Here is a 21,081-nt window from a genome sequence, read left to right on the forward strand (position 1 = left end):
GCTGTAAATGCCATTTCTGACAGGAAATCCATTCTCTTACACAACAGGTATGGTGTCCTTGGTCTTCCCAACTTGACTAAATCCTCCAAGCTCACCTTGTTCCCTGTACTTTACAGCAGTGGACTCTAATGGCACAGAGTTTTGTCTTTTCTTAATTATTTTACACGAGATTTTACTGCCTGTGGACCTGTGTACATGGGTGGATGAGGCTCAGCACATCCCTCATCTGTGTCTCATTTTTCCATTCCAACAAAGAACAGTGCTACACACTTTGACACAGATTGAAACACAGCTCCTGTTTAAACCTTTAGCACATAGCTCATCCTCCCCTAAGCCTCCCTCTGTAGCTGCCTGCTTTTGCTTTGCTTCTTAGCCATGCTTCAGGCATACCTGGCATCTACTGATTTTTTTCCTCTGCTCTTGTCCTTCTTTAAGAGTCCCTGACAGGGGGGCTGATGCGAACTGCAGCTCAGGCATCACGGTGGTCAGCCAGAAACTGTATTCATTAGCGAAGAACTGGCACGTTCCCCGCTGGCCCTGGCACTCGATGAATGGTGCTGATCTGAAGTCTTCCAGGCAGCTTCCGGGTGACATAAGGGACTGTCCACCACCCTGGTCACCAGATCCAGTGTGCTGGAAAGAACAAAGAGACAACTTGGTAGGAGTGCATGAAAAATAGGTAAATTATGTTCATCTGTCTTTTTCCCTACTTGCTTTTTTAAATGTGATGTTTTTTGTAATCTTATATTGGAGTAAGATTCTCTTGCTGGAGAAAATTTTAATTTGCTCTGTAATAAATTAATCCCAAAGTCTAGAGCCAGCTCACTTAACTTTCAGGGATTTATCAAACTGAAGGAAGGAGTAGTCTGGGTTGATTCAGAATGATGCCACTATCCAAACTGCTGCAAATGTAACTTGAGGATGGCATTAAAAAGACTGGAGCTCTAATTCTGAAAATTGTGTCTTTGTACATGAAAATCCCACTGTTTATTATAGACAAGGAGGCAAAACCTTTGTTATTTTAAGAAATGTATCTTAAGTCTCTGAGTACAGTATATGTAGCTACAGCTAGGTTCTGCAATTTGGAACTGATCTATGTCTTGTTTCTTGTGAATTTTCCTCTTTAATGTTTGCTGGACATTGAATAATTTACTTTTCAGAGCTAAAAATCTTTGAACCTTTAGAATACAACAGCTGGATGAAAGAAACATATCTATATAATCATGCACCCACTTTCCTACCATCAAAAAAGAGTATCCTATCCAAAGGCTCCTCCAGTTGGGTGGGCAGGGGGGAATGGACTGGTCCTGGCTGTGCAATGCCACGGCCTGTGCAGGGGCCTCGCACACGGCGCATCTGCTGATGTAGGGCTGGATCTCCTCCTCGGACAGTGGCGCCATGGGCAGCGGGGCGGCGCTGGACAGCCAGTAGGACTTGTCATTGCGGCTGGCGTAGTAACACACCTGGTTGATGTTGCAGTAGGCAAATGGCATGGTACTAAACACAGGCAGGCAGGACCCTGCCAGACCTGAAAATAACAGCAAGGGATGCCAATTATTTCACTTCCTAGGTCAGCTGAAAATTGTATTCTGGCCAATGTTGCTGCAAAACTAGGTATTTCAGCGGGATTTAGGTAATGCACAGATGTTAAACCTCCCAAGCCCTTTACCAAAATGTCTACGTGAAAAACAGAAACCTATTACCAGTATCTTCCTTTGACCAATAATATTTAATTGTGTCAATCTGATATTCAAACATGATGTCGTTTATCACCATGAGAAACAGTTATGATAACAAATTTCTTAGCTGTGCCAACACTGAAAAATAAATTAGGCAAGAGGTGGTGGCTGGTTTAAAAGGAGATCAGCTATTTACAAACTCATTAGGAGCAGTGAGAAACCAAGTGACAATGCTGAGAAATAGAAACATTTTTGTGAAGTATGACAAGCCGTTGCTAGCAGTCCATGAAGCTGAAAACCCAGTAGCTGTCCTACTGCCTTCCAGAAAGGTTTCACAGACTCCCAGAGTGAAATAAAAGGATTGATGGATTTTGCAGAGCCAATCCTGCAAAATTCTCAACAGGCAGATATCAGTGGGAACCAAGAAGTGACCAGTGCATACTTCTGTGATGAACTTCTTCCCGAACTGAATTTAGAACAGTTTCATGATGGCCTATTGAGTTAGCAATAATCACTGCACAAAGTTCTGCCTTGAACTTGGTATTTGAAGTGTTATTTCTGTAATGTCTCCGAACCCAAACACCTTCATTAAGACATGTGATATTTCTGTACAGAAGCCAGTTTTGTTCATCACTGATAATATTTCATTCCAGTACTAATGAAGGATCTAGAGCAGCCTGAGTAGGGAAAACGGCTGCAAAATCACACAGGATTTTCTTTGAATCTTATTTCACTGCTGCTATGAGGCATTCTGTTAGCAACTGGCTCTCCTGGGAAATGCCAAACACACAATAGTGAAAAAATTCTAAAACATCACTGCTATTCTAAAAATAGCTCTTTTTATTGCTCATTTAAACACTTCTTTTTTTATTCAGCTGATTAGGTCCTTGATCTTTCCTCCTCAGAGACTTCTCTGACTCTTGTATAACAAGTCAACAAGAATTTAGGAAACTTTTTCTGTGCAAATTGCCACCAATCAGTTCCTCAGGCTGCAAGTCAGGCAGCTTATTTAGACATTTAATTTTAGTCAGAATGGTATAAGACAGGGAAGAAGTGACCCAAGGCACCAAAAGGAGCTATCTCTGGAAGGAGTATGGCTTTGGCTTTTCCAAAAAATATTAACTTCTGACTCTGAAAAGCACAGGATTCTGCTGTACACATGATGCATAATTTACTTGTAAAGCTTACTTATACTGCCCAACTGTACTTACCCAACTTAACCAGCTCTTTCCCAAGTTGTGTCTACAGTAAAAAGGGAGGAGATCCTCCAGGGAGTTGTTTCAGAGTGGCCAAATAAGATTTCTGACCTAGGAAAATCTCTCCAGTGACTTCAAAGACAGCCTAAAGTGAGCTGGGATAAGTGAAATAAACCCCTCATCTCTCCAACTTGAAGTCAAAATTATTTAGAAATACTTTTGCATTCAATTGCAGAGCAGCAGAAAGCCATTTTAAATGGGTGACAATAGGGCAGGATAACCAAATTCATTATCATCAGTGTGAATTAGTGTAGAAAATAAGTAGCTGACAGTTTTATAGCTTGTTCCATGTGACTTGTCTTTCCTTGTGTAGATAACACCCTATTATCCCTTAGCTGGAGAGCAATTATGTACAATACATACCAAGATCTTGATTATGGGCTTTTTCTTGTCCCTCCAGGTACAGCAGACTATAGCCAGTCCATAACTTTGGCATCCCCTGTGGGCAGAGTGGTTCTCTGTCTGACTGACTGTGAAGGACAAGCAAGAATCCACTTGCAGATCTAATTTGGGGGCCTGGTTGTCCTGGGACACCAGTCTGGCCAGGTGGACCTTGGAGAAAATTAAAAGAAATTTACTTGTATAAAATACATAGTTCACGCCTTCTGTGTGTAAATGTTCAATAAGAAGTTCCCAACTGAATATAATACAACTTCAAGGCTGTCATTGGCAATATAGATACAAGCAGACTTCTGTAATCCTTCTTCTGGGAGAGAAATGAACTAGATTGCCACTGAATGCTTGGCACTTGGCTTTTCTATTGTGCCTCTGTCTTGTGCTGTATAGATTAGGAAATGAATTGAAGTGGGCAATGATTTCCCAGACTTACTCACTAGGATGAACAGAATGTTTGGAATGAATTTGAATCCTTGCAGTAACAGTCAATGCCCCTTGCTTGCATATGTATTAAACCCTTAATTTATTAGAGAGTAGTCACAGGTAAAATACAACTTTAATTACTCCCAGACAGTTGCCCCATTAGCCCTGGCTCACAGGTGCATGTCTATTGATATATTCTGTCTGAGCACGGGTGCTTAATTGCCTTTCTGCTTAATAATGGATGCCAAGATAAATTTTCTTCCAATGGGTCTTGCTATGAAATCATTCACGAATGTCACGATCAGTCCTTGAACTGAGAAGGAGCAAGAGGTGTCATGGAATCTCAGGCTAGAGGTGGATGTATCCATGTGGGAACTGGGGGAGCAGAGAGAAAACCGAGTCTGTGCATCATCTCACACATGTCCCCCCACCAAAGTCACGCTCCATTCTTACCTTGTGGCCCAGCATATCCTTGCTCTCCTCGGCTCCCTTGGTCACCTGGTGGTCCAGGTGCCCCAGGTAACCCATCTTGACCTGGCAGGCCATATGATCCTTCTTCACCTTTCATGCCTAGATAAATACAAAGTATATGCTTTTCATTCATTAGGGCTGCATTTAAGGTTCTGCATTGTCCAAACACAAAGGGCCAGTCAGCAAAATAGACACCAGGACAGGGAGGTGCAGAACTGCTTCTGTTGGGAATTCTCTTCACCACTTATTCAGCCTGTGACCACAGCAGTACTCAGAGGTATGACTTAGGAACAGCAGCTCCTGATAAAGTTTTCCATCCTCTCCAGAGATCTTGTGTGATTTACAGTTGAAATCAAAGCACTTCCTAACAAACATTAGCATGCAAGCCTTGTGCAGAACTGCCATCAGGATCTGCACCATGGAATGAGCTGTAACTCCTCCTGAGGCAAGCCAAGCTGTCAGTTGGAGAACCCCATTTAGCAAAGTCTTAGAACACATAGTGAACTCCCTTTGAAGTAAGGGAGGTATTGGAGTACTTAGAGAACAGAGAGGGACTGCAGAACTGGACATTTTTAGGCTCCTGATGGCCTCATTTTTTATTTCTCACATGCCCATGAACTTTATACATTAGGGAGGAAGGTGTGGCCGTGACAGTAAAAGATACATCTCATGTAGTGTGCAGATAATGATGGGCCTGTTCACTGGCTACCTAAAACAATCTGAATTGAACAAAGTAACACTTATCAGGTATTGTTGCACTTAGAAGTGGTTTTCCCCTTTTGATAAAAACCAGTTTTCAGATGAGGGTGTTTCTCTAGCACCCACCACAGTTGTTTCTCAGTAATGGTGTTCCATTGCTTGCAGACTTTGCTATTTAACCTGCAGACTGAGTAATTCAAGGTTGTCTTACAGCATTCAAACTTCCCTTTATTACTTTTTACTAAGAAAGTCTGAATAAGTAAAAAAAAATTAACAGCTTTTCTATGTTGGTTGCAGAGTTATTCTTCCAAAGCTTAAGCACATTGAGGGATTTTCATAAAATCCATTGCTTTTGCCAATAAAACTTACAATTTGCCTTCCAAGCCAGGAAAAAAATGGATTCTCCCATCTAATGAAGGAAAAAGCATTACTATTTCTTTATTTCTTTCATAAAACCAGTGCAAATATGTGTATCACTGCGTCACCTGGTTTTACAAAAACGCTTAATGATGTATATAATGGAAACACAGCTGTGTAACCCCAGAAACACCTTTTAGCTGGCAAATCAACTAAGATAGCTAGAACTAGAGAGTTCACTGAAAACTGCATTGTTTCCTTTCATGATGGGAATGACTGCTGCAGGGACTCTCCTGGGGACAATCACAAGGGATTCCACCATCTAAACTGAAGACTCTGCAATACAGCCTATGCTGGCCTCTTTTTTTGGGATCACCAGTACCAGCATCACCCTTGTTTTCTTTTCATCTGTCAGAAGAACATTTCAGTATTTCATCATTTCCTTTTAAGATCTCTTTGGTCAGTTTCCTTTGGTGGTAACTTTTTCATGTTCTAACAGATAAACACCTCTATTGTAACCACTTCTCTGACTTCAGTGTCCTCTTAGGACTTTGGTTAGCAGAGCTTTGGATTAATTATTGCTAGATTTTAAAGCATGTACATTTTAAACATCCTCCAAATAGGTCTAGACCACAGGGCTGGTTTGAGGCATTGCTTTATAACTTGGTTGGGGAAAAAGGAAAAATAATACTTAAAGAATTTTTTCTCAAGAGTGTCTTATTCTTTTGCCCTGCCTGGCCTAGGAAATGGCAATGTAGTTCAGGCAGGTTCAAACAGCCTGGTTCAGCTACATTTATCCATCATCCTCAACATTAACCAGCCCACTATGTGCATCTGGAGACTGTTACTAAGTGTTTAAGGAGAAGAGAGAGGGTAAAATGCAGAGAAGTAACTGACATTCTGACCCTTTTCAACTTGTTGTCTAAATGGCTGAGAAGAACATCCAAGCTTTCAAAAGACGAGCTTACCTTGGGGTCCAGGGTGGCCTATTGGCCCTGGTAATCCTGCAGAGCCATCCTCTCCTCTTTGCCCTGCTTCCCCAGGAGGCCCTGGGATTGTAGGGCATGAATCATCCACTTTCCCTGGTTCACCAGGGTCACCTGGAATGTGTAATGGGAAAGTGAATTGCAAGACTGGCTAATGGTTCCCATGCAATAAGTCAACATAAATGGTAGCTGATTTGGCTTTTCAAGAGTGTTCTTTAAGTATTTTAAAAATCTTGAATAACTGAGTCCTACTGTTTTAATTTTACTCTTAGTCTTTTAACACAGTACTAACAGTGTAGCAAGCCAGTGTTAGCAAGTGTATGTTAGCTGGTCTGTGATCTTTGCCCAGGTGGGCAAGAAGGTCAGTGGCATCCTGGCCTGTGGCCAGCAGGACCAGGCAGTGACTGTTCCCCTGTGCTCAGCACTGGTGAGGCTGCACCTTGAATCCAGTATTCAGTTTTTGGACTTCTCACTACAAGAAAAACATTGAGGTGTTGGAGTGTGTTTAGAGAGAAGCAATGGAGCTGGGAAGAGTCTGAAGCACAAATCTGGTGAGGAGCAGCTGAGGGAACTGAGGGTATTTAGTCTGGGGGAGGGTAAGGAGAGACCTTACTGCTCTATCACAGTTACTTGAAAGGAGCTTGTAGAGAGTCTCTACTCCCAAGAAATAGGAGGAAATGGCTTTAAGTTTCATCAAGGGAGACTTATATTGGATATTAAGAAATATGTCTTCATGGGAAGGGCTGTCAAGCCCTGGAACAGGCTACCCAGGGAAGTGGTGGTGTCACCAACCCTGGAGGCATTGAAAAGACATATAGATGTGGCACTTGGGGACATACTGTAGGGGTGGCCTTGGCAGTGCTGGGTTAATGGTGGGATTTGATATGTTGAAGCTTTTTTCCAGCTTAATTCAATGATTCTACATTTCACATATTTGGTATACAGCTTCAGTCTTAATGCACCCCAAACTGATTTGAGTTAAAGCCTAAAGTCTACCTACCCAAGCTTCAGTGCAAACACCTTAGCACACCGAACATTTTGCAGTATTTTGCCTATTTTGTTTCTGCAAAGCCATCAATAGGCAGGCCAAAAAGGCTAGCCCATTACAGCCATTTGAAGTAATAATAATCATAATAATGAATGGTCACATTTTATATATTGAAAGTTACTGGCAGCTTTTGCCTGTTTGCATTTTGGATCAACATTTAGTCTGATGGAAAGTTCAGTGTTTGTAGCAATCCAGTGTTAGGAGTCAAGCTTTTGCTATGATTTTGGTTAGAAAGCATCTTGTGTGAAACCAAAAAAAAAAACCAAATAAGAACTAGAAACAAATGTTTCACAAGTCTAATTGACATCCTATCATGAGAGTTCTCAGCAGAGCATTCTCATTACATTGGTGCTGTTTATGTGAAATATGTATTAGAGTTATGTCCTGCTAGAAGTACCTACTATTCCTAGAAACCATACCAAGGATACCTTCTAATAAGAGCTGAATGTTTCTATATATAAGGGAGCTCCCATGAAAAGAACAATAATCAAAAGTCATGAACTTACCTATGAAACCTGAAGGATTTGAAAAATGGAAAGCAGATTGTGGCCATTGAGATGCAGGTGGAAGCAAGTTTCAGGCATGTAAATTAGAGTAAAGAATGGAATGAGAACTGAAATCACTTACATGAGGTGACATTAGAAACAAATAGTTCAGAAATTTTTAATCAAATGAGAAATCATTTAAGTTGGCAACTGCAGGGGTCTTTCTTTCTGAGATTGTTTAAATTATTTGCATGCATGTTAACATTAGTATGATTATATATGAATTGAAGGATCACAGTTACAGTTGAATGACACTAAGCAACAGGTTCATAAGTACCTGTGGGACCTCTGGGACCAGGTCTTCCTGGAAAACCTTGGTCTCCTGGTTGTCCTAAAGCACCAGGTGGACCCTGTGGGCCATGGACCCCCATAGGACCTGGAAATAAAACCAAACAAAAATAAAATGCAGTCTGGATGCTTGGGAATCCTCAACTCTGTTGTGCCACAGAAAAAAATACACATTTCTTCTTCTTTCTCTGGTCTGGATCTGACTTATGATTTCTTTTGGTAGAGATTGGAAGTGATTGGCGTAGACAGGATTTCTCTACAGTATGTGAAAAAAGCAGAGTATCTAACTAAGAAGTCATAGTGTAGATTTCTGTTTTCAAACTAAAGAATCTGTTGAAAGCCCCAAGTTATTGATATGGGGCACATGTCAGACTCTGTTAGTTCAAACTCATCTGCATTTTCCATAGTTTCTCAAGACCGTTGAAAAGGGAGCCATGGTTTGCTTATTTGGCAAACTCAAATGTTTTACTGTCTTATTCTCAGAGTGGCAGAAGTGTCTTCCAACAAGCTGTTGTGAAGCAGTGCATGTCTATACTCTCTCTCTGTCTCTACTCTCACCTTCTACCCCAACCCCATTGTATCTGTAGGTAACCAGGAAGAGTTGTGGAATGTCCAGCCTCCACCCCTTCTGCCCAGCTCCATCTCCAGTGGCCACCCCTGGGCACAAGGCTCAGTCACAGGGGCTGGGAATAAGTGCGCACAGAACTTAAAAACATCTATGACCATACCCTTTGGGCCTTCTCTTCCTTGGCTCCCTGGAGGGCCTCTGGCTCCCTGTTGTCCTCGTGGCCCAGGATTACCTGGTGCCCCTCGAACGCCGCTATCACCTGGATCTCCTCGCACAAAGATAGTCTCTCCAGGAGGACCAGGATTCCCAGGATCACCTATGGGAAAAGAACTTTATTCTTAATGTATGCACAAAGTAGAAACATCTAAAAATAGCCATGTTCTGCTGGTGGGTTTTTTTTATTTTCCTCTAGCGTGTTTTGTTTTTGTTTGTTTGTTGGGTTTTTTTTTGTGTAGGATATAGGACACCCCTTGCATATTTCTGGAAATACTAGTGTTAGCCTTTGTCCAAGGAAGACAATGACAGGAATAGTTCCCAAAGTTAAATAACTTCTGTGCAAGCACAAGAGGCAGCAAGTTACTGGTACATTCATTGTAATACTGTTTCTCTACATTTGTATCTTATAGCTTTATTACTGTGTTGCCTAATCTGGAGATCTGCATTTTGTCCTTGGTTGGTTATCTACCTAGTGTTCACTTCTCTGTGTGTTCACTGAGGTAGTGATGGGTTTCTTTATTCCTATGCACTTCTATACATTGTTTCACACACAGTAACCCTGTTATTCATAGTAGTCACAGGGGTTTTTTACATGATAAAAGTTGGTATTTTTAGTTTTAATACCTCTAATGCCATCTAAACCAGGTAATCCTTGATCACCCAGAGGACCAGGGGAGGCACTATCAGGAGATCTTCCGATAGGTCCCATGGGTCCAACAGGTCCTCTTCTACCTAAGGGATCACATAAAAAAAAAATAAAATCTGAGGTTCTTCTTTTTACATTACAGACAGAAGTTAGTAAGTAAAAGAATGCTGACATGAGAAGTTATGGAGGTAATGTATGGTCACACTTGTATACCAAACATACCAGTCCCCAGGCTAATGAGGCCATCCTGTCAAAGTGAAAATATTAATTATCTTTTTAAATTTTTAATTCTTCCCATAAAATCTATGTAACCTGAATAATACATCATCCCATGTTGGCACATTACCATGGAGAGCCATGTTTTCCTGAATTCCAGCAAGGGGAGAAATGGTAACAATGTAAGGTGAGTGGGGACTGAGAAATTCTGCCTGGGGCAGGATAAGTATTCACAGATTGTTCCTAGCAAAAGGGAGTTGCACTTAATCCTAGAAACCTCAGTGAACACGATGAATTTACTAGCCTTAAATGCATTTTTTTCCTAAACTTTAATCTAGATTTTTCCACAATAAAGCATTTATGCCCCTTACTTGTGACAGGCAGAGTTCTCTGCACAACACTTTTGAACAGTTGCAGCTTGTTAACATGTGGGTTGCATTCTGTTGCCTTCTCTTTTCTACAAAAAAAACAAATCTAGTTTTTTCAGTCTTCTTTTGACCCCATCCTTCCATTTACTTTCTGGTGAGTTTTCTCTTATTTGTCAAAGCTGGTCACAACTATTGGAGACCTCATCTATCCTATGTCAGGCAGTGTTAATTCATCTCAGAATTAAACCTGCTCTTTTTTCCTCAACAGCACAGTTTTGTTGACTCCTCCAGTTCACAAACTAGTAACCAAACTAAGAAAAATGATTGTGTCTTCATCTTACAATAATTCATCTCACCAGATTTCACCTCCTGCTATTTTTCTTCCGTGTGTTATCTGACTGTGGCAAGGTCTGGCAGCATAAAGCCGATGTCACTTCTAATCACAGAATTGCTGAGGCTTGAGTGGGCCTCTGGAGACTTCCTAGACCAGCCCTGCCTTCAAAGCAGGATCAGCTAGAGCAGGTTGCCTCAGGCTCTGTCCAGCTGGGGTTTGAGTATCTCCAATGACAGACACTTCATAACTTTTCCAGGCAACTTGTTCCTATATTCAATTCCCTTCACAGGGAAAATAAAACTTTTCCTTATATTTAAGTAGAATGTCCTGTATGTCAATTTGTGCCCATTCCCTCTTGTCCTCTCACTGGATATCACTATGAAGGAACTGTCTCCAGGTCCATCCCATCAGGTATTTACACACATTAATAAACTCCCCCTGGGCCTTCTGTTCTGGAGCCAAAGCAATTCCCCCTCTCTCTGCAGTCTCTTCACTTGCTCAGTGACCCTTTCTCAAACACTTGTGTATTCCCATTTCTGTGCAGTTCCTATATCACCAAACTCTAAAATAACCACTGCAATCTTGTGAAGCAATTCTATCTTGCAATTACATCAGAACAGTTGATAGATTCACTATAGTTCTGGGACTGCCAGACCTTCTGCAGTCTTTTTCTTCAGGAATTTCTTCCCAAGTGGCAACCCTACCTAGCAGTTCCTGAGTATATTCAAGTCCATAATTTTCTATTTTCATTCTTTCCTATAACATAAACCAGAAATTATGGAGTCCCTGTATCTCTACCCAGGAAACATCAGCATGTTACAGCAGAAGTGGTTTTAGGGAAAGAATCTTCTGAGTAATGTTCATATTAACCAGAGTTGGAGCCTTTAGAAAAAGAAATTAAGTATGAGCTTAATTTTGACACTGCAGAGCAGCGCTTTGGAGAAAACCTTTTCTTACCTGGAAATCCTGGGAATCCCCTTTCTCCAGGGGGGCCTGGAATAGCAATACCAGGCCATCCAGGTTCACCTCTGTCTCCTTTTGGTCCAATTTCTCCTGGGTATCCTGGGGGCCCTGTCTCACTCTGACCTTTATAAGAAAACAATTATGTACATAAAGCTCACAGAGAGTGCAAATACAGATGTGCAGAACAGAAATACCAGTTGCAGATGTTCCTCCTTGCAAGGGTTGCCTAGTGCTGTTTTTCTGGTTCTCTCTTGGAAGCTGGATAGAGTTTTGTTGAATCTGGCCCTAATTCATCATTTTCAAAAAAAGTAATCTTTTTGCTTGAATGCTCTTCTTCAGAGGTTATTATATATGGTGTAATTATTGTAACTTGAAATGTAAATTGATTGCATGGTTTGAAATTTAATTTTCTATCAGCACATATGTGCAATCTTTAGATAGATTATAAGCATTGTTTTTTAACAGTGCTTCAAAAGCACCTTTTTAAAGTTGTGAATACATCAGCATGAGTGAAATCCATGTTCCTCTTAAGTTTGAGGCATAACTACCATGGACTTTAAATGGAGCTGAGATTTCATAAGTCTCCTTTTAATTTGTTAGTTTTATCTTTTGCATTTTTTTAAAAAAACGAGACTTGGCTCTCCTTTGAATCATCTGCACTGAACTTTTTAATTTTATAAACAGCTCTGAAACATTCCAACAAAATTATGTGAATAATGGAAGTTTGAACATTTTCCCCACAAATAACTGCAGGTGTGCCATTAAGCATACTTTAGATTCTGTTTGAAAGTTTGGTCTGAGCCTTAATGATATCTTCTGGGCAAGGCAAACACCAAAATAATATGCACCTTTCCTTGCACAGTCATATAGAAGATTTTCTGTTCCAGTTATTTCTCATCTTTACCTGGAGCTCCTGCAGAACCCTTTTGACCTTTTAGTCCATCCAAGCCATCCAGTCCAGGCAGTCCAGGAAGACCTGAGAGGTGTTACACAGGTATGACTGACCAGCAGTCCTTTACAGTCACAATTAAAAACCAAGCCTTTTTTTAATCTGACAACATCAAGATGGGGTATTGGCTGAATTCGATTGCTGGCAACTGCAGATGAGATCACATTGCAGTGCAGTCTTTTTGGAAAGGCAAAAGTGAAAAGTTTAAAAATTGCAGTCATAATAGAGTTTCACATCAAAGCAATCAGAAAAGACAATTTTTAATCCTTTAGATACTTCCATCCTGCAGCTAGCAGTTTATGGGCTAATCTACAGAGAACCTTGTGTCAGTGGCTGGACTGCTACTGCTACATGTGGTTGATACTCCCAAGTTCACTGTGCTACCACTTCATGGCCACTGATGGGAATACAGACACTACCTAAGATAGCTGTAAAGCTGGAACTTCTTTACAGCTTCTGTTCAAATAGAAGTGCAATTTACCCAGCTGCAGCAAAAAGAGGCTTTCCACTTGGCTTCTTTTCTCTGGTCCTGCAGATTTCACACAGAAAACTATGCTTTTTTGCATCACTCTATTACAAAAGCTCTTTGATCTGAACAGCACAAAATCTTTGAAGACAACAAATCTATAATTGAAACCTCTGGTGACACATGGTAGTATATAGAGCAGCTCTGTCACTAGTGATGTTCACTACTAGCACTGGCTGAGTGTTTGTGGTAGTCAGGCATAGCTTTTGCTTTATTACTTGTGCTTTTTTGAAAATTGCTAAAACACGATAAATAAAACAATAGATGGCACTTTTTAATCCATTTTTAAGAAAGTTGAACTAATCTAAGGTTGTGTTTGTTGTTTGCAGTTGAGGGTAAAAAATATCTCCATGTCATCAGTGCTTTTTAGTTCCTTGGTTGTATAGATAAACTATCAAATGTGAGAACACTTCCTCAGTGCAGACAGCAGTCTGTCTCCTGGTGATAGCAACACGTCTGGCAAAACTGATGGGTTATTTGTGGCAGGTTTCAAAGAGGTTTCAGAGATAGGAACAGACTTGGGATGCCTCCTGCTCCCGAGAGGGACACTGATCATCAGGGAGCTGAATGATACTGTCAGTGCCTGCTCCTGTCCAACTTCTGCTGCTCATCTCTGCCTTCTTTCCTTCCCCATCAATTCCTGTCCCTGCTCTGCAGGATTCCCAGTCCACTTGCAGTGGGTTTCTCCCACAAGTCTGAATTATCTGTGTCTCCTTTCCTCTGGCTCCTTCCTGGCACAGAAGATGTAGGTTCTCTGTTGGGTGCCTGTGCTCATCCCAGCATGTCCTGCAGCTCACCAATCTGCCATGAATCCAGAGCAGGCATCTTGGGACAATTTATTGCTCTACTTAAGCACATAAGAATGGATATATTTTTTAAAGTTTATAAACTGGTCAAATTTGGCAAAGACAAATTGTTGTAGGAGCAGCAACAAAAATACCCTTCATCAACTGCTTCACCTGCAAAATTTAGTGTCCCTAGTTCAGATGGGTCATCTGAGAATGAAAAATAAAAAAGCCCTAGAGTTCGCCAACAGGCATACCAAAAATTATAATCATATAGCTTTGTTCTGAGAAACTGTAGAATTATTTTAGTTAAAATTTAACAAAGGATGAATTGCAAACAATAATTCCAGTGTGTAGCAAACACCAGTGTGAAAAAAACTTAAATCCAGAAATGCAAAACATTGATAATATACTCTCTGTGTAATCCACTTTATAACATGGGATACTAGTAATCCAACCTGTAATATCTTCTATGACCTTAATTAACTGTTCTTTAACTTTTCATGACATTCTAATTTTCATTCCTGCTTTCTGTAGCCTTCCTGTGCTTTGGACATGTTCCCATTTTAAAATTTATGTAAGAGTTGCTTTTGGGGAATTTAACAGTGGTATTTTAAAATTATTAAGAACTCCTAACTAATTTTGGCCCCAAGGTCACCATTTAAAACTTTTTTTGATCTTTGGCTCATTCTGGCAAGATTGATGGCTTGGTTTTACTTGCTTTCCAGGGAATTTCTGACACATTTGCCAACAATCCATTATAATATCAGCACTTCTAACTTCTAGATTTTTGGATTGCTATGGTCCCATATTTCTAGGTACAGCTGAATTGGCTGACCTGAGAATGAACCACAGTTTCTGTGTTGTACAGCCCAATTCAGCTCCTATTCACACAAGTCCTCCTGGTGATGGTCTGAGTATTACTTGCTCCATCAAGGATTACTCACACAAGTAAGGCTTGCCAGGCTAAGCCCTTAACTAGTAAAACAACTGTAATAAAGAAAACGGGGTTATGCTTTAATAGATGATGTTTAATTTATTATTTTTTTTTTAATCTAGAAGTTCTTTAAAATCTAGAAGTTCAGGCACAAGACCTTCAATGTAACTGAGAACCAATGAGACTAACGAGGCCATGTACTTAGCTCTGAATTATTAATTTCATTTCTAATGCTTGCACCAGCACTTGTTGAAAACCAGCACCAAGATCTATTATATCCAGTTGAATTAGAATACAAATACCAGTTAGTTTTTATTACTGAGTATAGTTTCAAAGGTGTTAACCTTCTTTTCAGCTATGCTGGCAATACACAGAATCCTCAGCTTAGCAGGCAACTTGCTCTCTAATGAATTGTCACTTGGGACTAAACGTTTTCCTCTGCAGGACATGTGTTAATGTCATGCTCCTGTGCAGGACTTGGGATAACTTCTGCACAATATAGTAAAGAAGTGTCTTATGGCAACAAGGAAAGAGCCCATCAATTATGAAGAAGTTTGCAGCAGAAGAATGCTTTTTTTTCTTTTTTTGACCCCTTTCAGACATCCCTGCCACTGCAGATCTCTGCTTTTGTTACAGCAAATATTGCTTGCAACACTGAAATGTTCTCTTGCACATTATGTACCAGCAGGGAATCTGTCATGACAGTTTAAATCAGCACTGCTTATTTACTGCAAGCAATCATAAATTGTTTCCATTTTTCATTTGGATTTTCAGTAACTTGTAAGAAACCTTCTCAATTTGTCCTTAAGCCGAATTTGAAAAAGTAGATCTATTGTCCTTTCTAACCATTTTCTATAGCCCCAAGTGTTTCTTTACTGTGGTTTCTGCATACGGGTCACTGATCTTCTTCCTGTTTGGGAGCTGGTTATGAGGCTCACTATAACACACACAGGATATAGAGCTGCTAACTTTCTCTATGGAGTATTAATAACTTACAATTTCAACTTACCATTTGAATTCTAAGCATAGTAAAAGTTAATAATGTTCCCCAACAAAAACAATTGTATGGATGAACTGATATTCAATATAAACACAACAATCATGGCAAGAAATGTAAATTAGGATTTGAAAGAAACACTTCTGTGCTAAATACTCCAAAATCAGACAAGCAACAAGAAAACCAACAATAAAATGAATGCAACTCAAGTTATCACAATTTGTTAAAACAAATTTGAAAAACAAAGCTGTCATAGCAGCCTGCTGGGTTTACAGAGTAACAGTGGCACTCCATGGTGAAAATGTAGAACACAGTATAACTGAAGTGAAACAACTGAATTACTGCAAACTCCTTTTTCTTACCTAAAGTTCTGCTCTTGGTTACATCAGCTAAGCCAGACTCTATTTCTACCTTCCTCCTTACTCATTTTAGATTGTAGCCCAATGTTCCAAAGTAGCATATCTGTTACTTATCAAAGGTAACGGGAACTGGCCTAAGTCTAAGCAGTTTGAGACCACAGAATCCAAATCACAGTCACAGTTAGGCCTTTTCCATTTTCACTACTAAGAGAGTATTTATGTCTGGTACTGTCACATTACCACTAGAATGGCACTGTATATTCTGTTTACCTTTTCTTTTATTCTTATGTTCTTATTCTTATATTTTTACCTTTTCTGCCTTGGGTTCCAGGTAACCCTTGCAATCCTGGATGTCCCAAAATTCCAGGTTTCCCCTTTTCTCCAGGTTCTCCTGGCAATCCTTGAGGACCTGTAGCTCCTGAGAGTGAAAGAAACCCCTGTGAATATGTAATTCTATTAAACTGTTGATTTTTCTTTTCCCCCCCATGCTATGCAGCACAGCTGTGTTAACAGCAGTACCTGCACGTGTTTGGGGATGCAGGAAAAATTGATGGGTCTTGCTCTCTGAGATGGAGCAGACAATTGCTGCTATAGTACAGAAATAACTTTCAATGCCCCCCTTTGTATGACCTGTGATTTCTCCAGCCTCCTCACGTGCCTTCTCCTGTTCCATATATCTTTCAAGCTATTCCATGGCACTATTTTTTAAACTCTGGCATTACCTGGTAATCCAGGTGGCCCTGGATCTCCTGGGTCACCCTTGGAGCCTGGTCTTCCAGGCTGTCCTTGGATACCTGGTAAACCCTTCTCTCCTGGAAATCCACGAAGTCCTTAAAGAAAAAAAAAAAAAAAAAAGCAGCAGCAATTGCTACAGAATGGCTCAAAATGGACAGGGAGCAGAGCTCCCTCTAACAAAACTTAGAGAAAATTAATTTTAAAGTCCAGTTTTGTCTTCAGTCAAACAGAGGTACCTGGCAATCCTGGATCTCCCAGAGGCCCTTTCTGACCTTGTGTACCAAGCAGAGGAGTTGGGTCACCTCTCTTGCCTGTTGAGGTACAATTAATTCCATTTTATACAAGCATCCTTTCCTTCCACAAAACCAAAGCTGGACACTTTTGTAAGATCAGGAAAGTCATTAACAGATATAAACAGCTACAGAAGGGGCTAAGAGAACCCAAAATGAGAATTGCTTTGGCACATGCAAATTATGACAGTTCACTATGTTTGCATTTTGTCTTATTTGATTTGAAAAATTTTCCATATCCATAAGAATGCATTTGTACATGGTTTTGATGGAATTTTTAAGTTCTATGAAATTTGACAGGAATTTATCTTCTAAATTAGCAATACCTATTTTAAAGGAATAAGCTGTTAAAGAATATACTGAAATGCAACTTTTGCCTTCAGGTAAGTAAGACTTGTTTCTAATTACACCCATGTTTTATAGGAAAATAGGACAGAAGTGAAAATAATTTACTAGTGAGTCTTCACAATCTATTCCACATATATCCTAACAATATTGCTCTAGTCACAGCATGTCTATATAAACTCATTACCTTTACATCCTTTGGAGCCAGTCAGTCCTGGATAACCAGGGTTTCCTGGTAAGCCAACATCACCCTAATTAAAAAATAAAATAAAAAATTTTGACATAGGATATGTGTAGCAGGAATAATCTGCAGGAGCATTTGGTTCTCTTAGCAAAACTATATCTTAAGCTCAACAAAAAAAATCTTGTCTTTGTTGCATGTCCAACACTGGCCAACAACAAGAAATTGTAGGTTAGACTTGCTAATAATTTTGAATTTGTACTTATATAAGTTATTCTCATTCGTGGCTCAAACAGCTTAATTTCCCCATAGATGGCTTAAATAATTTGATTTAAAAGGTACCATAAAATATATATCAAATATTGTTGTACGTTACCCAGAATTTACTATAAACATTAACCAGAAATATTGTGATGTCACAATAAAAATGTAGATTTCCCTATTTTTCTTTTTGAATAATGAACTTTAATCAACAAAGAAATTTAATTAAACAAGCTAAGCAAAAGTATTTCCCTTTACCAAGAAAATAACTGTGCCTTTTCCTTTATGTAATCTCACTGTCTACCTAGCCAGCATACAAGAAGTGAAGAATTATACCTTGCATGAAATGTTTGTGTGGTTTTGTGTATTTGTTCTTGAGCAACACTGCTTGCCTGGGTTCTGCTTGGGGCAAAGATGACTTGCTTTGTCTTGACTGTTGCCTTGGTCACTTCACACAGCAGGATATGAAGAAGCAGCTCCATCTTAACTGTACAATTGTGCTGCTGCTATGTTATGATCTCTGTGGTAAGCGGTTTGTCAGTCTGTTCTTAAGAATAATGTTAAAAACTTGATTGTGCATCTGTTTTTGCCCCCCTATTAAGTGTAGTGGAGCCAGGAATTCAACCACGTGGCAAAGCACTACATCAGGACAGGCAGCTAGGAGAGGTCCTTTCCTAACTCCCACCACAGTTCCTGTTAAAATGTAACCAAGGCAGAGAGGTGTTTCATTAAGGAATTTACAGCTCCTACTACACTGGCTGTCTCTTCTCAGAGGGAACACCTAATGGGTGAGTACAGTACAAGCACCCTTCTTCATATTTCTTAGAGGCAGGAGATAACTGCAAAGTCCAGGATACTTCACTACCACTCTGTTTACCTGGTCACCTGGTTCTCCTTGAAAACCTGTCATTCCTCGAAGTCCCTTTGGTCCAGGCAAACCCTGTGATCCTGGAAACCCCATCACTCCGGTGTCACCTTGGTCACCTGGTAGTCCTGGAACACCATTCTTTCCTGGAAATCCTCGTGTGCCTCTGAAGCCAGTATTGCCTTTTTCACCTGCAGTTGATTGCAGAACAAGATAATGACCAATCAAGTCAAGCCCCAGTGTCTGTGCTGATTTTCAATATGGCAATGCTTTCACTTATGGTGTATTGCCTTAGTGAAAACCCAAAGAAACTATACAGCCAGTTTAGGGACCTGTAAACACAGCATGGTGGCTGGATGTTACTGCAGCCCTAAGGCCATACTGTGAAAACCACCAGTGATTTAAGAGGAATGTGTGTGTATGCAGGGCTTTCATGAACTTACCTCTTTCACCTCTCAGTCCGTGCTCCCCAGGAAACCCTGGGTCCCCCCTTTGGCCCTTCTCAAGACGGAGGTTAACGCAGCCACTGTCTCCTGGAGGCCCCCTCTCACCTTGGAAGTAACATATGTAATGTAAATATATCCCCACAAGTGACATGTCCTGAAAATCAGTTTGAGTGGTGACTTTCCTAATAGAGAAAGTCTTCAAATACTAATGTGATTCTCAGTTTTCTCAGCAGGCTCACTGCTGACAGAATTTGCAATCCTTCCCTTGATTTTTTGTTTATTCAGTCATAACCCAGGTGTTATTAAATCAGAAGAATTAGGAAAGATTGTGTAATTATGAAAGACAGCAATTTTGGGCTGCCTGTGATTGCATCTTGCAGATGATTACTCTCTTTCCTACAAAAAATTAAACAGATTTTAAACACAGTAGTAACAAAACTAAACATAGTAGCAATATAACTACAGAGTGAAGTGGATTTTTACAAACCTTTTATTCCCATATCTCCACATTCTCCACTAGGCCCAGGTAGACCCATTTTTCCTTCTTCACCTTTTACACCAAAGATTCCCATTGGGCCTTGTATTCCTGGGAGTCCCGGGAATCCCTGGGGTCCTTGAATGCCTTTGCTTCCTGGTAATACAAAATGCTTTATTTACATGTTAAGTCTGCTTATACTGCTAGTGTCATATTCTGAGGAATAGTAAAAAGCAAAACCAGGATGCTTAGAAGGATTCATTAGGAAATCAGCAGAACTTGAGAACCATTAGTTGGAGCATGGCTTCATGCCAAGGTCTGACTTCTCTTGAAACCCTGATTCTACTGAAGCAAATTGCCTCGCCCTACCTGCAGTCAGCCCCTGCTGATTTAGGCTACCCTTACTCCTAAAGCAGTTCTCCCCAACACACCACCAGATCTTGCATGTGGCTACTGGATTATGGGGGCTTTGTTCTGCTCCCTGTGCTTGCCCTCCAGCTCAGGAGGCTGGTACCCAGAGAACAGTTGAGCTTGCAATTAAAGACCATGGCAAAGAAGGCATTAAGTACCTCAGCCTTTTTCTGTTAACCCTAAACATACTCCTCTTATTATTGCATATTACAACCCATTACAAATAGTCAGGGAATAATGTATAGAAATACGTCAGCGTTGTAAAACAACTAAAGCACCAGGATGCACCAAGATGCATCTGTATTCATCCCTTTGTTTTTATCATATGAGGGAGAACAAGGGATGCTTCTATGGTTATTGACTTTACCCTGCTCAGTCTTATCCTTGAAGCTGGAAAGGGAGGTGGGTGCAAACTACTTGCTAACCTTAACATCAGTAGAAAGGGCTCCCTCTACAAGAGAACTTACAGGAGAGGTGGTCTGCAGGATATTCAACATACCTGTTTCTCCTGGGAAGCCAACAGGTCCTTTATTTCCTGGAAGTCCTGGGGGACCTCGTGAGCCTGGAGGACCTGGGAGACCTCGTGAGCCCAGAGAGCCTTTGAGACCTTTGATTCCAGGGGGCCCAGCCAGGCCCCTGTCTCCCCTCTGACCTTTAAAGCCTGGTAAGCCTGAGAAAAACAACTTTAATCTATGTATGTAAAAGCAGGCAAAAGTTACACAATTGCATATAAAAAGTAGAAAGTGATGGATTTGGTATAAATTTGAAGATCATCAAACATGGCAAAAGTTGAAACCTTTTTTTTACTATGTTGGAGTTCTCGCCCTGCCTAGATTTTTCAATGGAATGTTTGTTTTCTTGTATTTCTTTAGTGACAGACAATAGAAGAGCACTGTGGAAAAACCCCTACTAATTTGTAAATACTTTTGATAGATATTCTCCTAGCTCTTCCTAAATAACACTTCCATTGAAGAATAAGGAAGATAAAAGCATCACAGTAGTGACAGGAGCTCAGTTAAGTTACTCAGGATAACAGAGATGAGACAACTCTTTGTTTATT

The 21,081-nt window shown here is 40.3% G+C and overlaps 1 protein-coding gene across 1 annotated transcript in view; it reads right to left on the reverse strand.

The window, feature by feature from the left end:
• Nucleotides 1-369: 369 nt before the first annotated feature.
• Nucleotides 370-21,081, reverse strand: part of COL4A4 (collagen type IV alpha 4 chain) — a gene marked incomplete at its 3' end in the record, with an annotated part of 56,015 nt that continues 35,303 nt past the window's right edge. The window contains exons 29-46 of the mRNA XM_084212190.1: nt 20,521-20,691; nt 19,623-19,766; nt 19,133-19,240; nt 18,702-18,880; nt 17,570-17,633; nt 16,984-17,058; nt 16,735-16,842; nt 16,323-16,430; nt 12,364-12,435; nt 11,454-11,582; nt 9,557-9,664; nt 8,877-9,032; nt 8,138-8,236; nt 6,250-6,381; nt 4,208-4,324; nt 3,299-3,487; nt 1,242-1,528; nt 370-633 (exon numbers count right to left, since the gene is read on the reverse strand). Coding sequence (XP_084068316.1) covers nt 370-633; nt 1,242-1,528; nt 3,299-3,487; nt 4,208-4,324; nt 6,250-6,381; nt 8,138-8,236; nt 8,877-9,032; nt 9,557-9,664; nt 11,454-11,582; nt 12,364-12,435; nt 16,323-16,430; nt 16,735-16,842; nt 16,984-17,058; nt 17,570-17,633; nt 18,702-18,880; nt 19,133-19,240; nt 19,623-19,766; nt 20,521-20,691 — 2,510 coding nt within the window. The remainder of the gene's footprint in view (nt 634-1,241; nt 1,529-3,298; nt 3,488-4,207; nt 4,325-6,249; nt 6,382-8,137; nt 8,237-8,876; nt 9,033-9,556; nt 9,665-11,453; nt 11,583-12,363; nt 12,436-16,322; nt 16,431-16,734; nt 16,843-16,983; nt 17,059-17,569; nt 17,634-18,701; nt 18,881-19,132; nt 19,241-19,622; nt 19,767-20,520; nt 20,692-21,081) is intronic.

This window comes from Fringilla coelebs (genome assembly GCF_963513975.1).
Source record: "Fringilla coelebs genome assembly, chromosome: 10".
Classification (NCBI taxonomy): Eukaryota; Metazoa; Chordata; class Aves; order Passeriformes; family Fringillidae; genus Fringilla; species Fringilla coelebs.